The sequence below is a fragment of the Rhinolophus hipposideros genome (genome assembly GCF_964194185.1).
Source record: "Rhinolophus hipposideros genome assembly, chromosome: 11".
Classification (NCBI taxonomy): Eukaryota; Metazoa; Chordata; class Mammalia; order Chiroptera; family Rhinolophidae; genus Rhinolophus; species Rhinolophus hipposideros.
In genome coordinates this window covers 54069305-54082870 of record NC_138057.1, presented here as the reverse complement: position 1 = coordinate 54082870, position 13566 = coordinate 54069305, and the positions used below count along the sequence as shown (strand labels likewise).

The 13566-nt window shown below is 40.7% G+C and overlaps 1 protein-coding gene across 1 annotated transcript in view; it reads right to left on the bottom strand.

The window, feature by feature from the left end:
- Positions 1 to 13566, bottom strand: part of TDRD7 (tudor domain containing 7) — a 76327-nt gene that overhangs the window by 23910 nt on the left and 38851 nt on the right. Inside the window, exons 8-9 of the mRNA XM_081066474.1 lie at positions 11929 to 12115; positions 849 to 960 (exon numbers count right to left, since the gene is read on the bottom strand). Of these exons, the coding sequence (XP_080922600.1) occupies positions 849 to 960; positions 11929 to 12115 (299 nt within the window). The remainder of the gene's footprint in view (positions 1 to 848; positions 961 to 11928; positions 12116 to 13566) is intronic.

Genomic DNA, 13566 nt, shown 5'->3' with positions numbered 1-13566 from the left:
ATGTTCTTGATATGTTCTTTTCGAAACCAACTCCTACAGGTTTATAAAAGGCTTTCAAAATTACTTGAGATTTATCTCACAGATAGAGCCAAACCCAGCTCCTCTGACAAAAAGACTTATCCCTGCTTGGAAGGAGGTCTTTCTTCACAGGGCTAATTTTCATGACAGAATCTGGATCACTTTCTGAATTGAGCTCAGGCTCTCCTGGTGTGATACACACAAATTTCAATGCCTTTCTTCCTCACTAATACGGCCACTAGAATGCCTCCAGACTTTCAGATTATCCCTACAATGTCACTCTCACACACCTGCATTCCTTATGCTTCCTTGAGAAGGAAAGGAAGGAACAGTGATACATCGACTATGCCAGAGACTGCAGGTGACCTGTAGCCCAAGTCTTGCTTAGGCGCATGAGGGTGTGCTACTTGGTAACGAGCAGCACCCACAGAGCCCATCTCAGTCGGAATGAAGCTGGGAGTCACTTCACAATATGTCGAACAACATGACTTAAACTGATCGAATCCCATGATACAGGGCCTCTAGCAGTTGTTACTAGGGCAGTTAGAACAACAACGAAAAAAACCCCTTTAAGATAGCAAATAGACATGTTTATAATAAAATGAAATATGTTACATACGTTATATATAACAAAAAATATACCAAAAACATTGTAACAGTATTATAATGATCACATCTTCTAAAGACCACATTAGACATGAATTTATATCTTTCAAGAAATAACCCATTATAAAACCTTGAGATACTTAGCATATTTTAGGATTTAACTAAAAGTACACTGGTGATCATGTATCAAAATGGAAAGAACTTTAAAAAAAAGTTCCTCTTACCTGCTAGCTTACACTTTGTAGCTTGGAATGAGAGTGAACAGAACTTGGGGTTTAATTTGTACGCTTTGCTCTTTTCAACATTTTCACTAAATCCATAGTCAACATAGCATACCTAATGATAACAAAAACAACAACATTTAGGTTCAAATAAAAGTCTTTATCCTCCTTTCTTAAAAAACCACTTGGTGCACTTAATTGGTTCCAGTTTATTCCACAGTCGTCACGTTAAGTGGCGCTACACTGCCCGGGAAATGCCAGGAGAGGTGCCTCCGACTTAGCCCAGAAGAGAAAGGCTGGGGCTGGGAAGAGGGAAGCCAGAGCTCCTGACCCCCAGGCCCCACTCCTCCACTGCACCATTGTCAATGGGGAGAAAGGGGAAGGCTGCTGAACGCTTATGCCTTGCTGCTCAGCAGCACGCCCCTCTGGCTCTGCCAGCCCTGACTGCTGCACCCTCCCATTCACATCATAGCGCCTGCCTCGCCTCATTCCTTTTGATTTACACACTTCCACTAAGGACTGGCATCCTCAAGCAGCAGGATTTGTTTCTAGACAGCGTCAGTCTGGTGGCACTTATCAGATTCTAAATCCCCAAAGCAGCACGTGCGATGGCTGCTCTCAGCTATTATGCTTCCAGGGACTGAGATGCTTTCTGCTGATGACAACAATGAGGTCATGGCCGGATAACACTGAATTCTGTACCGTAAAAGCAGATACTTCTGCCTCTGTTTTTGTTTTCTTTGGGGTGTAAAGACAGGTTAGGCCTTCATGCAGCTCAGTAAATAAAAGGGCTCAGTACGGCCGGAACGAGTTGTGTGTGTACAGCAACCTGCACAGCACTGCCTCACCATCAGCACAGATCAATAAGATCCTGGATATTATTTTTAAAGTATTAATAAAACCTTCATTTGAAAAGGAATAAAGACTTTTTTGAGAAAAATAAAATCTGGAAACACTAAGCTGTGGTTTAGAGATAACTAAGAATCTGAGGGAAAGTGGTGAATACCTAGTATGCCTCTCTAATTAAAGTAGATGATGGTTATTACAAAAACAAAACAACAACAAAATCCAGGGCAAAGGCATAGCAAAGAAAGACCAAGTAACAGAGAGTCCTACATTCTGCAGGAAAATAAAATTCACAGCTTCTTAGTACCTTGGTTACAGTATAAACATACCAAACAAAACTTTTCCCCAGCAGAGAATCGAAGGGAAAAAAGGGCAGAGCCCACTAACACCTCTCCCTGACCACCGATAACTGGGTTGGTGGGGCCTGTGTACCCCATATGGGAAAGGATCACCAATTAGAGTCCGTGTCTTGACTCAATGCTCCCTGAGGCCTGTCTCTGGCAGAGTCCCCGTATCAGGCAGCCAGCCGGTGCAGCAGACAGGTCCTTTGCTCCAGTCCCAAATCGGCACCTGTTCTTCCTTCCCACAACCTCAGGATTCAGGCAGCTTTTGTTTTCTTTCATAGCTACCACCACCTACAACTTGGATTGTGCTCTTCCCAGACCTAAAGTGGCGATGACATGATCCGACAACAGGACACAACATGTAAAATCATGATTCCTGGGAAATTTAGAATATATTTCCTAGCACGAACAGACTAAAGAATAACGGCTCTAAACTCTTCAAAGGGTTTGTAACAAATGTTTGGAGCTTGTTTTCTTTTCTTTTTTTTGGATCAGGATACCATATATTTACATGGCAGCTGAAGTGTGTACAACGGATCACCCAGTTTGGCTCTCACCACACTGTGCCTGTGTCCTTTGCTCTGTTCAGTAGTGGTAAGCAGTGTTTCTCTCTAATGGCTTAGGGTGAGCGCAAGGAGGCTCATAAATCCTGGCATCAGGCCCCAATCAATTCCTGGTTCTCTGGCACCACCAAGTGGCGGGCGGTCTCACAGTTACCTGAGTAATGTGGGTGTGGATCAGGCCAGCCTTAGGGGGTGGCCCCATGTTCCTGTGACTTATACTCACCGAAGTCTGTGGAAAGCAAGGAGGGAATCAGTACTCGCTGTCAGGCATGGCTTCGTTCAAGAGAAACAAGACGTGCCAATTAGCTGAGGTTTCTCCAGATAAAGGGAAAATTTCATCCCTGTCTGGTTCTTGGGCATGTGTGGAACAAGATCAGGCCAGAACTGCCACAACTACTGCTGTCTTATGAGCTTACCACTACTGGACGACATGCCAAGCTGCCCTTTTCATTCCTAATACCAGCCCACAGCTCTCAGCTGGTCGCCCCCTCCTTTATGAGACACTTTCTTGTTCTGGTTTCCATGACACTGCCTTCTTGGTTTTCTTTCTCCTTTGGCCATTCTTACAGTCTTCTCTGCTCCTCTTATGCCCACCATCTAAATCCTGGCACATTTCAGAGCCTGGTTCTAGGTCCCTTCTCCTTTCTATGAGTATTCTTTCTCTAAGTGATCTTACCTGGCCCCATGACTTCAGGTAGCGCCTATATGCTAATGCCTCCCAACCTGATATTTCTCCAGTCCTGACTTCTCCCTGAGCTCCAAGCTTATCCATGTGAAATGTGACAGCTATTCTCATACCTAATAGGGCCTACAAATTCTTGATAATCTGGTTCTTCTCCCTGACTTTCCAATTTCAATAAAGGGCACCATTCTCCACCCAGTTGCTCAATTCCCAAACCCAGCAGCCATCCTCAATCTTCTTTCTTACCTTCCACATACAGTGAACTAGTGTCCTGGCAGTCCTACCTCCAAATCCATCCCGAATGTGTCCTGTTACATCTGTTTCCGTTACTGCCACCCTAATTCAGCTTACAAGCTGCTGGCTATTGCAGTAGCTAACTAGTCTTACTTTCCTTCTTTGCCCTACTACAATCCATTCCCCACACAGGAACTGGAACAATTTTTGGCGCAAATAAACCAGAGCACATCTCCCTGCTTATTTTCTATTACAGCTATTTTCTATTACAGCACTGTGGTTATTTCCTTCACTGTACTTAAATAGTCTCACTTATTTCTTGTGTACTCACTTGCTCATTTTCTGTCTTTTTTTCACTAGAATATGATAAGCTTCTTAAGAACAAGGACTGATCTGTCTTGTCCCCCACCCCAGAATAGTGAAAAAAATGAATAAAAAGTACTCGTATATCCAACAGATGATGGTAGCATCTGATTTTACAAGTAAGGAATCAGAGAAGTTAAATATCTTTTCCAAGACCACACAGCTGGAAATGGCAGAGCTGGGACTTGGACTCAGGTTTAAATGACTCCAGAGCTTAAACTACCTAGTAGAGGCAAGGAAGGAAGGAGGCACAAGTGATTTTTGTCCTATAGATTTCAGACTGGGAGATAGCCTTGTGGAATATTTGCTTTATTTACTGCAAACATGGTTGCACTGTTAATGTGTCACTAGAGTTTGTGTATAGTTCATTTCTTCGTAAGAAATCTCTATGCCTTCAAATAGTTTAAGTTTTGTTGAACTTTTTAAGGGCAGGGGAATGGTCGAGAAGTAGAAGTTTATCTAGGAACGCTTGGGGCAGTTATCCCCTATCCACTAGAGGCCACACAGGTTTCTCAGTGAACAGAAAGCAGTGATAGGGTCCTAATGACCTAGACAGACTTCCCGGCCCTGCTACCCTAAGGTGTCTGAGATGTGCTAACCTGCCCTCACCACCATTTGCCCCAGTGCCATCTCTCTTCCTGGGGTCCTGACCTTCCACTGAGGGGCGCTCTGGCTTTGGTTCTGGTACCCTTTCTCAAACATTTATCTTCCCCACTCCTCCACACACACCTATGTTAAAGGTTGGCCCCTCTGTGGTTTTCTTTCCCAGAGGAGATGCCAGTGAAGACATGTGATGTCCCCAAGAAAGGGCATTCCAGATACAGAGAAGGAAAAGCTAAGGAGAGTCCTTGGGGACCAAGATCTCAGACTATAAATCATTTAGTCCAACTCCTTTGCTTAGCAGGCCCAGGGAAATGGAGGGACTTGACCAGGGCATACAGCCTTTAAACAGGCAGAGTCGGGACTAGCACCTGAGCTGCTAATTGCACTGTGCTCTCTGCTGGCCAGTTATCAACTTGGTCCTTAGCTTTTTCAGATTTGTTTTTTCAAACTTTATCCAAGAATAATTTACATTGAATTTAAAAAATGCCCATTTAAAGTACAGTTTGATGGGTGTTGACAAAGGTTGATACCCACATAATCACCATAATCAATAGTGGCTGAGGGAACAACATATAACAAACACAGCTGAACCCAATGCTCATGGTACAGACCTCAGAGCAAAGACTGAGGGAAGAAGGCTGAAAACAGTGGTTTAATCCCTCACTGCCGAGCAGAGAACGGAAGCCTTAGGCACTGAGACTAGCCGCCCTCTCCCTACCCTCCCAGAGCTCGCCCCGCCCCTCCCTGACCAGTGCTAGAAGCTGGACAGTAGCAGAGTCAGATCAAAAGAACAGAATATTTGCAAAAGAACAGAATATTTGCAGTTCTGAGAACTGTGGTCCACCGATATGGACTCGCAGCCCAACTAATTCCGGCAGAGGGGAGGGAGCTATGGAAGCAGGACCAGCTGTAGTGGTGGTCTCCGCCATTGCTCTGGGCCACCTCTCACAATTCACCCCGCCCTTGGCCCCACCTATCTGGGCGGATCCCTGCAGGAGTAAACAGAACTGCTGAAACACTCTGAATGGGGTGCAGGAAGAGCTTTGGAACTTTAGAAGCTCTCCACATCCCCCCACGGGGGCTGTGCCCTATGACCCAGGCGAACTGTTGCAAAGAGGAGAAACCCGTGTTCCAGGGAATCGCCCCATTGTGTGAGAAGCTGGAATAGTGCAGAGGAAACATGCGAGAGAAAAAAGGGCTTCAGTCAGAGAAAAAATAAAACATTCTACCAACACATACTGGAAAACAAAAGAAAGACCTCTTTCTATCAATCTGTTGCAGAAGCCACTCCTGTAGATGTCTAGAAAGAGAAATAATAAATCATTCATTGCCATGAATAACCAAGGCAACAAGACAGCTCAGAAAGAAAATGAAAAGTCTCCAAAAAATGAACTTAAAGATGGAAATATGTGATTTAAATGACAGAATTCAAGATTGCAGTTCTTAAAAAACTCAATGAGATGCAAGAAAACACAAAAAGGCAGTTTAATGAACTCAGAAACACAATCAAAGAACAAAATGAACATTTTACCAAAGATATTGAAATTTTAAAAAAGAACCAAATAGAATTTCTGGAGATTAAGAACTCAATAAAAGAAATGAAGAATAAATCAGCCAGCTGAGGTAGTAGAGTTGACCAGATGGGGGAAAGAATCAGTGACATCGAAGATAGAAATCTGGAAATGACACAGATGGAAGAAGAAAGAGACTTGAGACTTAAAAGAAATGAAAGAACTCCACAAGAACTTTCTGACTCCATCAGAAAGAGCAATATAAGAATAATGGGCTACCAGAAGGAGAAGAAAGAAAGAAGGGCACACAGAGTATATTCAAACAAACAGTCAATTAGAACTTCCCAAACTTGTGGAAAGAAATGGATTCTCAAATCCAAGAAGCAAATAGAACACCTCCACCCCAACAGGCCTTCTCCAAGGCACATTGTATTGAAGCTGTCAAAAATTAATGACAAAAAAAGAATCCTCAAGGCAGCCACGGAAAAGACAACGGTAACCTACAAAGGAAAGCCCATTAGATTATCGTCAGATTTTTCAGCAGAAACTCTATAAGCCAGGAGGGAATGGAATCCAATATTCAAACTATTGAAAGAGAGAAATTATGAGCCAAGAATAATATATCCAGCAAACGTGTCCTTTAGATATGAAGGAGGAATAAAGACCTTTCCAGACATACAGAAGCTGAGGGTATTTTCTAACACACGACCTGCACTACAAGAAATACTGAAGGAGACTATCCAACCAGCATAAATAGGGATTATTTGTGACAACCAAAACATAAAAGGGGGGAGAATAAAGGCTTGAACTGGAATATGGGAATGGAGAAAGTAAGCATTCTGAAGAAAATGGAATAGTAAATATGAAACTTTCTTTTACATAAACTTAATGATAACCACTTGAAAACAATCCAGAACTGAAAGATATACTGTAATAAAAGAAGAAACAGAGGGAAAAATCACAGAATACCACCACACAGAAATAACAGACAACACTAAAAAGGCAAAGAAACAATGGAGACAGTCTTACCAGAAAACCGAAGACAGAATGATAGGAAATCCTCATATATCAATAATCATCCTAAATGTAAATGGACTAAACTCACTAATAAAAAGGTACAGACAGAGTAGCAGATTGGATAAAAAAACTAAACCCAACCATATGCTGTCTCCAAGAGACACATCTCAGCTACAAGAACAAGCATAGACTCAAAGTAAAATGGTGGAAATTGACAGTCCAAGCAAATGGTATCCAGAGAAATCATCTGTAGCCATACTTATATCAGATGAAGCAGACTTCAGGATAAAAAGGTAACAAGAGACAATGATGGGCATTTCATCACCATAAAGAGGACTACATAACAAGAAGACATAACAGTCATCAATATTTATGCTCCCAATTAGGGTAGACAATAGAAAACATTAACGTGACAAACAGCTGGTTCTTTGAAAAGATTAATAAAATTAACAAACCCTTGGCTAGACTCACGAATATAAAAAGAGAAAAGACACTAATAAACAAAATCAGAAACGAAAGAGGGGACGTTACCACGAATGCCACAGAAATACAAAGGAACATCCACGAATAGTATGAAGGACTATATGCCACCAAATTCAACAACCTAGAAGAAATGGACAAGTTCTTAGAAACATATAGCCTTCCTAGGCTGAATCACAAAGAATTGGAAAATCTAAATAGAAATACATTGGTCACCAGTAAGAAAATTGAATCAGTCATCCAAAATCTTCCCAAAAGCAAACATCCGGGACCAGATGGCTTCACTAGTGAATTCTACCAAATCTTCAAAGAGGATCTAATACTTGTCCTACTCAAACTCTTCCAAAAAACTGAAGAAGAGACTATACTCCCTAACTCATTTTATGAGGCCAACATTACCCTGATACAAAAACCTGTTAAGTATTACACACAAAGAGAAAACTATAGACCAATATTTCTGATGAATACAGACGCAAAAATCCTAAATAAAATTCTAGCAAATCGAATGCAAGAAAGCAGTAAAAAGATTATTCATCATGACCAAGTGGGGTTCATCCCCGGGGCACAAGGATGGTTCAATATACGCAAATCCATCAATGTGATACATCACGTAAACAAAATAAAGGACAAAAAATCGTATGATTAAATCAATTGATGCAGAAAAAGTGTTTGACAAGACACAACATCCATTTATGATTAAAACACTTAATAAAATAGGTATAGAAAGAAAATGCCTTAACATAATAAAGGCCATACGTGACAAACCCTCACCTAATACCATAATTAACAATGAAAAACTGAAGCCCTTGCTCTACGTTCAGGAACACAACAGGGCTGTCCCCTATCACCTCTGCTTTTCAACAAAGTGTTGGAAGTCCTCGCCAAAGCAATCAGACAAAAGAAAGAAATAAAAGGCATCCAAATTGGGAATGAAGAAGTTAAATTGTCACTTTTTGCAGATGACATGATGCTATATGTAGAAAACCCTAAAGACTCCACCAAAAAGCTATTAGAAACAATAAACAAATACAATAAAGTTGCCGGCTACAAAATCAAAGTATAAAAGTCCATTGTATTCTTATATACTAACAACGAAATCTCAGAAAAAAGAAATTAAAAAAAGAAAAACAGTTCCTTTGCAATTGCAACAAAAAGAATAAAATACGTAGGAATAAACTTAACCAAGGATGTGAAAGACCTATATGCTGACAACTATATTTTTAAAAGAAATTGTAGAAGACACAAGGAAATGGAAAGACATTCTGTGCTCATGGACTGGAAGAATCAACATAGTTAAAATGGCCGTATTACCCAAAGCAATATACAGATTTAATGCAATCCCCATCAAAATCCCAACAGCATTTTCAAAAGAAATAGAACAAAAAAATCATCAGATTTGTATGGAACCACAAAAGACCCTGAATAGCCAAAGTAATCTTAAGTAAAAAGAACAATGCCGGAGGTGTCACACTCCCTGACTTTAGCTTGTACTACAGGGCTACAATAATCAACACAGAATGGTACTGGCAGAAAAACAGACACGCAGACCAGTGGAATAGAACTGAGAACCCAGAAATCAACACACATAAATATGGACAGATAATTTTTGACAAAGAAGCAAAAAACATACAATGGCGAAAAGACAGCCTCTTCAACAAATGGTGCTGGGAGAATTGGAAAGCCACATGCAAAAGAATAAAACTGGATTGGTATCTGTCATCATGTACCAAAATTAATTCAAAATGGAGCAAAGACCTAAGCATAAGACCTGAAACAATAAACTGCATAGAAGAAAACATAGGTATTAAACTTATGGACCTTGGGTTCAAAGAGCATTTTATGAATTTTACTCCAAAGGCAAGGGAAGTAAAAATGAATGGGATTATATCAAACTTAAAAGCTTCTGCATAGCAAAAGAAACCATTGACAAAATAAAGAGGCAACCAACTGAACGTCAGAAGAATTTTGCAAACAGCGCCTCCGATAAGGGGCTAATATCCAAAATATACAAGGAACGCATACAACTCAACAACAAAAAAACAAACAACCCAACTGAAAAATGGGCAGAGGACCTGAAGAGACATTTCTCCAAAGAGGATATACAAATGGAAAATAAACATATGAAAAAAATGCTCAACATCACTAATCATCAGAGAAATGCAAAGAAAAACCACAATGAGATATCACCTCACCCCAGTCAGAATGGCTATCATCAACAAGACAAATAGTGTTGGAGAGGCTGTGGAGAAAAAGGAACCCTTATACACTATTGGTGGGAATGCAGATTGGTATAGCTGCTATGGAAGACAGTGTGGAGGTTCCTCAAAAAATTACGAATAGAATTACCATATGACCCAGCAATCACTCTCCTGGGTATCTACCAAAAAAAATCTGAAAACATTTATCCATAAAGACAAGTGTACTCTAATGTTCATTGCAGCTTTGTTTACGGTGGCCAAGACATGGAAACAACCAAAATGTCCTTTGATAGATGAATGGATAAAGAAGTTTTGGTATATATACACAATGGAATGCTATTCGGCAATAAGAAAAGATGAAATAGGACCATTTGTGACAACATGGATGGATCTTGAGATTATAATGCTAAGCGAAATAAGTCAGAAAAAGTAGAGAACCACATGATTTCACTGATATGTGGTATATAAAACTGAAAACAATAAAAGAACAAGACAAACAAATGAAGGAAAAACTCATAGACACAGACAACAGTTTAGGGGTTACCAAAGGATAAGGGGGGATGGGGGCTCTAGAAGAGGGTAAATGGGGTCTAATATATGGTGATGGAAAGAGAACTGACTCTGGGTGGTGAACACACAATGTGAGATACAGATAATGTATTATAGAATTGTACACCTGAAATCTATGTAACTTTACTAATAATTGTCACCCCAATAAACTTTAATTTAAAAAAAAAGATAAAAGACCACATCTTTTCCAAAAACTTCCCTCTTGCCCCTCCTTTTGCAATTAACTTCCCTCTACCTCCTGTCCCAGGCAACTACTGATCTGACTCTATCACTACAGATAGATTTTACCTGTTCTTATATGGAATCATTCAGTGTAACTCTTTTGTGTCAGGTTTCTTTCTCTTGATAGTCTGTGAGATATTATCCATGTGATTGTGTTTTCAGTAGTTCATTCCTTTTTATTGTTGAACAGTACTTCATTGTATGGATAAACTACAATGTGTTTATGCATTCACCTGTTGGTGAACATTTGGGTTGCTTCCAATTTGGAACTATTATTATAATAACAAAGCTGCTACAAATGTGTGTACAAGCTTTTTTGTGGACCTTTGTTTTCTCTTGTGCATATACTTAAGGGTCATATAGTTAGGTATTTAACTTTATAAGAAACCTCCCAAACTGGTACCAATTTTCAGATTTTTCAAGTCAGATCAAACTGGTTAAAAGTTTAATTTTTGTAGGTGTGGTTACGGAATTTCCTAAATTTCTCTCTGGCTGGGTGGCAGCACCTCTCCTACTGAACAAACTGGGTAAGAAATAGCAAGCAATCCTTTCTCACCTCCTGATATTGTGCTTGAAGGCAGGGGTGTCAGGAGAGAGTACCTGATTGACTTAAGCCTCGGTTCAGGGAATGGTTATTTGCACTTAGTGACACAAGAGAGATTGTGTCACTGACACTGGCACAAAGGGCAGATTTTATTTTAAAAATTTTTTTAAATTTATTTTTCAATTACAGTTGATGTACAATATCATATTAGTTTCAGGAACAGGTTTTATATTATGGAACAGAGGCCATAGAAATAGAAAATCTAGATAAAACTGTGCCTTGCCGGAGAGAGAATTCCAGGTCTCGGTCTCTGCACTGAGGGAAGGAAGAGGTGGCGGGACAGAGGTGAGCAGCAGGAATATGGCCAAGTTGGGAAGTCCTGGAGCCCGCTGGTGAAGGAGATGGTGAAAGTGCTCTCTGACCTTTCCAAGATGACCCAGAGGCCAAGACTCAGAGCATGTCCCAAGCCCCATTTGGGGGTCTCCTCAGGTGACTGCAGAAGAGGGCGAAGGAAGGTCCTCTACTCTGTGTGGCTCCCCTCGCTCCAAAGTACTGATCTTGACCAAAAGCCAACAGAGCGCCGATCAGTATTTATTACATGTTCCCCAGGAATGGGAATAAAGGGCTCTTCCTGATTGCATACTGGGCTATGGATACTCCCAGGGAGGAGAATTTTGTTTTCTTTTTTCCTTTTTTGTTAACTGAATCTCTGAGATAACGTTAACTACCATTGACTCAAAAGCTGACAGTGATCATCTTGTATAGATATTATCTTTTCAACTTTTGGAGAAAACTAAATACACTTTTATGCATTGTGTCCTTAGGATACACTATGAGAAGCAACATTTTATTTGAAAATTTATGTGCTCATCTTCATAATGCTATGACAAAGTAAACGGAGCTTGCCTTTATTTTGTTCTCTTCTATTGAGATGATCTGTGCCCGTAACCAGGCGTCCTCCTCAGCATTTACGGCCAGCAATTGCCCAACATGCACAGACTGGACTGGTGTAACAGACGAGTTCTTACTGTAATACTCCTTCATCTCATCTTCCATTAACTCCTGAGCAGCAGAATAGTCTTTGCCCACATACCTGAATTAGTTACAGGGAGAGAACACAAATGAAGCAATGCAGAAGGAGGCAATCTACAGGAATTCATTAATGTTACTGCTTTTCTACTGCCACCTTTGGTTCCAGTCTCAGACTTGTTTACATCAACAGGGAGGAGAACATGCATTTAGCAACATTTGTATCTTGATAAAGGAAAATATAATATTGTGGAGCTGATGCAAAAAGGAACAAGGTCCAGTGCACCACAGGAACAGAGCAAATGCCAGACAACAATCCAGCAGCTGCAGAGTCTTCGGGAGGTTGAGGCTGAGAAAAGGCTCCAGGGAAGGGAAGGGAAAAAAAGGGAAGGAAAGGGAAGAAGGGGAGGGAAGGGAAGGGAAGGGAAGAAGACGTGGTGGGAAATGGAGACACCGATGGAGACGAGATAAGCAGAGTCAACTTAAGATTCTGTCTAAGGCTGCTGCAGATCTTTGCAGATTATACTGGAAGAGCATCTAGTTGATAGTTTTGCCTTAACTAAGGCTGGGTCTGAACAAAGCTCAAGCTCTGAAAACCAATGAGTGTTTTACTAAAGAAAAACAAAGACTAAACACATTAAACACAACTGTGACCACCTCTCCCTAACTTACTGAACAAATCTGAACACATTACAACGAAATGTTGAGTTCTGACACCCTAAAAGAGATAACATGTCCTAGCTAAATGCCTCTTAAATTGTATGCTTTCTACGAAGTACTTTTTCAGGTTATTTTCCTATCTCTTCCTACAATTTTCTGTGGACGACTACAGTCACTGTGTCCCAGTTTATGTTATCAAAGCACACTATTTCCTTTCTGCCACAAATAGGCTGTTGTATGCTTGCCCTTCAGTCTGTAGAGACAATTCCGTCAAAGGCCTCCTTACAGTGTATAAAAACCCAATGAATTAAGCTTGGCTCCTGTGACCGGAGCTGTCGCAGCCAGAGGACGGAGACTTTTCAGCTAGAAGGCTATGCTGTCACCTGCCCAGGGAGATGGTGGATCTGCCATGAGTACACTGTTCTTTGTGTTGTTCTAGCTTTTACCTTGGGCCCAAGTGGTCCTATAGAGCATGAAGGTACTACTCCTTCTGGAGTGTTTTCACGTATTCTTGGTAATTATCAACAGGGCAAAAGACACCAGAGTCAACCTATTCGTTACAAGGAAAAAAAAAAACGCTTTAAAAAGTCCTACACAAATGGAAAGAATGCCTTTTGTAAGGCAATGGCTATTTTTAAAACAAGTTATTACACGCATATCACTTACTCCACAAACAGCTATAGGAGATTCGTCATACTCTATCATTTAAGTTTATTGAGCTTTACAAATGTTAAGGTACTGCCTGGAATGTAGCTGCACTCTTGGCTCTAAATAGTCTCCTAATAGATCTGCAATTCTGTCCCAAAGGTGCCCGTTTCCTGGGACCCAGAGTCTCACAGGAACTCCTTGTTGCTC